This window comes from Salpingoeca rosetta, assembly GCF_000188695.1.
Source record: "Salpingoeca rosetta unplaced genomic scaffold supercont1.1, whole genome shotgun sequence".
Classification (NCBI taxonomy): domain Eukaryota; class Choanoflagellata; order Craspedida; family Salpingoecidae; genus Salpingoeca; species Salpingoeca rosetta.
This window is the reverse complement of record NW_004457740.1, coordinates 2,118,959-2,122,020: the sequence shown is the minus strand read 5'-3', so window position 1 is coordinate 2,122,020 and position 3,062 is coordinate 2,118,959. Positions and strand designations below refer to the sequence as shown.

The following is a 3,062-nucleotide window of genomic DNA, read 5'->3' as shown; positions in this document are numbered from 1 at the left end:
GTGTGTGTGTGTGTGTGTGTGTGTGTGTGTGTGTGTGTGTGTGTGTGTGTGTGTGTGTGCGTGTGCGTGTGTGCGTGCGTGTGTGTGTGTGCGTGTGTGCGTGTGTGTGTGTGTGCGTGTGCGTGTGCGTGTGTGCATGCGTGAGTGCGCGTGCACGCTTGTACACGTCGTGCGCGCGCTTGTACATGTGGAAGCATGCATACGCCCACCCGTGTGCGTGTGTCCGCGTGCATTGTGGTATCTCTCCGCCCCCCAATACACATTGCACGCACGCTTGCACACCATTTTCTCACCAATCACCATTCGTGGCTGCCGCGGTTTTGGAATTTTGCAGGAGGCAAAGGAGATAATGGCATCGCTGAAGGCCGTGCCGTTGATGGCGTTTCTGACGGCGGTGATGTTCCTGGGCGAGGTCCGCGGCTACTCCAAGCTGTACGACAACATGGACGAGTACGGCGGCGTGCAGTTTCTTGCCTTTTCCTTTGTCACCTTCCTTCTCTTCACGGACATGTGCATCTACTGGATCCACCGCTGGCTGCACCACCCGCTCATCTACCCGCTGCACAAGCCGCACCACCTGTGGAAGCTGCCCACCCCGTTTGCCAGCCACGCCTTCCACCCGCTCGACGGTTTTGCGCAGAGCCTGCCCTACCACATCTACCCGTACCTCTTCCCGCTGCACAAGGGCATGTACCTGCTGCTCTTTGTCTTTGTGAACCTGTGGTCTGTCGGCATCCATGACAACGACTACCGCCTGCCCGGCTTCCTGCAGCCCATCATCAACGGTGCAGCGCACCACACGGACCACCACCTCAAGTTCAACTACAACTACGGCCAGTACTTTACGCTGTGGGATCGCCTTGGCGGGTCGTACCTGCACCCCTCTGGCTACTCTGGCACGGGCCCCCACGAGCAGGTGAAGCAGCACCTTGCCCGCCAGAACGGCGGCGCCAAGAGCAACGGCAACGGCGTGGCTTCCAAGAAATCAGACTAACTCCCATGCACACTTGCTCAAGGTTGTTGTGCTTTGCCTGCGTTGTGTGTGTGTGTGTGTGTGTGTGAACGTTATATGTGTGCGGTTGTTGTGTCTGTGTCATGATTGTTTGTGACATGTGTGTGTTTTGTGTTGTGTACTCCTATGCTCTGCACGATGTTCGAGCGAAGTAGACTCGCACACGCTTTGTGTTCTGATGTGTTGTCGACGATATGCCCTTCTGGCTGACACACTTCTTCTCTCTGCCTCTATTTCCTTTCCTTCCTTCCACGACTTCTTCGTCTTCTTTCCTGCACGTGACTTGTTGGGCTGTGTCTCCACCGTAAACACAAGAAGTGAAGCAAACACCAGTCACATGACATCAGGTGATGTGATCTGACATCCAATTGCCGTACCTCAACAGGGGCGCGGGCACACGAATACATACACAACACAGACGAGAGGGCGTGCATCGGGCGAGTGCATTGCAATGGAGCAGGGGAGCAGGCACGCGCGAGACGCGTGTATAAACAGGGACGAACGGTGGGGTGCATGCACACTCCGCACATCACAATTGCAACGACAACGATCTCACATCCGCAACAACAGGCGTGACAAACAGGGCATTCAAAATCATGTAACTGTGGGAAGTAACCTAGGGCAAGCACAACACTGATGAAAAGCAGCAACCCGTGCAAAGAGGTAAGCGCACAGTGGCAACAATAATGTTCAAAGGTGTGATGTGACAACAAGGGTGTCGACAACAAGGGTGTCGCCCACTTGCTGGTGCTAGCGTGTGAGTCGCAGCTCAGCCTGCAGTGCGAAGATCTCCGTCTGCAGATTCGCGGTGTACTGACGCATGTACTTGAGCATGTCCGACTGTCGCTCAAGCAGGTCGTCCACATCCACATCGCCGTCCATCTCGCCAGCGTCCATGCTGATGGTGCTGTTGCCGTTGAGTTGAAACTCCACGTGCGCGTCTGGTGGCGCCCGGCTCCGATTGAACCGAATCACTTTCACTGCCGAATGGTGGTGATGGTGGTGGTGGTGGTAGCAATGCAGCAAGTGTGAGGGGCGATGGACGGAAAGGAAGGGTGGGTTGCAAGCGTGGACGAGCAAAGTATGCATCGACAGGAGGCGGCGTCGAACAAGCAAACAGGCGAATTGTGTGTTGGGGGGGGGGGTGCACGGGCACGGAGACGGAAACGGACACGAAATTCACAGGAATGCACACCCACAAGCGCTGACTTCAACAAACACAGACACACAGCCACGCACACAGACACACACAGACACACAGCCACACACACAGACACACGTGTGTAGACACGTGCTGACTTCAACAAACACAGACACACAGCCACGCACACAGCCACGCACACACACAGACACACAGACACACAGACACAAACACACACACACGCACGCACGCACGCAAGCACACACGCACACGCACACACACACACACACACACACACACACACACACACACACACACACACACACACACACACGCACAGCGCTACGCACAGACAAATTTCACCGACCGAGGTAGATGATGTATGATGGAAGGGAGATTGCCATTTCAACGGAGACGATAATCTGGATGAGGTTTTGGCGGTCCATGGTGGCCTCATCGTTTGTGGACCAGAAGGAGGTGAAAACCAGCAGGATGGCGTTGACAAGAGACATGCCAATGACGGGTACACGGCGCAGCAGCTGCGTATCTCTGTAGAAGCGCAGGTACCCCATCAGCCGCGAGTTGTGGTGGCAGTGCTCCCCATACCGGTAGATGCCAACCAGTACCAGCCATACAGCAACTGTACGTTGGGTAAAAAGGGCAAGGATGCCACGCCCAGTCAAAACGGCAAATGACAACACTCATGAGCGTCAACTACAAAGACAACGTAATCAACACAAGCACGCATTCTCACACGCACTTGCAGAATGCGTTCTAAACAACAACAACAACAACAACAACAACAACAACAACAACAACAACAACAACAACAACAACAACAACAACAACGACAACGACAACGACACGACACGACAACGACAACGACAACGACAACAACAACAACAACAA

The 3,062-nt window shown here is 54.5% G+C and overlaps 2 protein-coding genes across 2 annotated transcripts in view; one reads left to right on the top strand and one right to left on the bottom strand.

Annotated features, from left to right (window-relative positions):
- The first annotated feature begins 212 nt into the window (after positions 1-212).
- Positions 213-1,345, top strand: PTSG_11590 (lathosterol oxidase). The gene has a single exon (XM_004998968.1). The coding sequence runs from the start codon at positions 350-352 to the stop codon at positions 992-994; it is 645 nt and encodes a 214-aa protein (XP_004999025.1). The 5' UTR covers positions 213-349; the 3' UTR covers positions 995-1,345.
- The window catches only part of PTSG_00478 (uncharacterized protein), a 3,086-nt gene continuing 1,264 nt past the window's right edge, over positions 1,241-3,062 (bottom strand). The window contains exons 3-4 of the mRNA XM_004998967.1: positions 2,521-2,793; positions 1,241-1,992 (exon numbers count right to left, since the gene is read on the bottom strand). Coding sequence (XP_004999024.1) covers positions 1,763-1,992; positions 2,521-2,793 — 503 coding nt within the window. The 3' untranslated portion in view covers positions 1,241-1,762. The remainder of the gene's footprint in view (positions 1,993-2,520; positions 2,794-3,062) is intronic.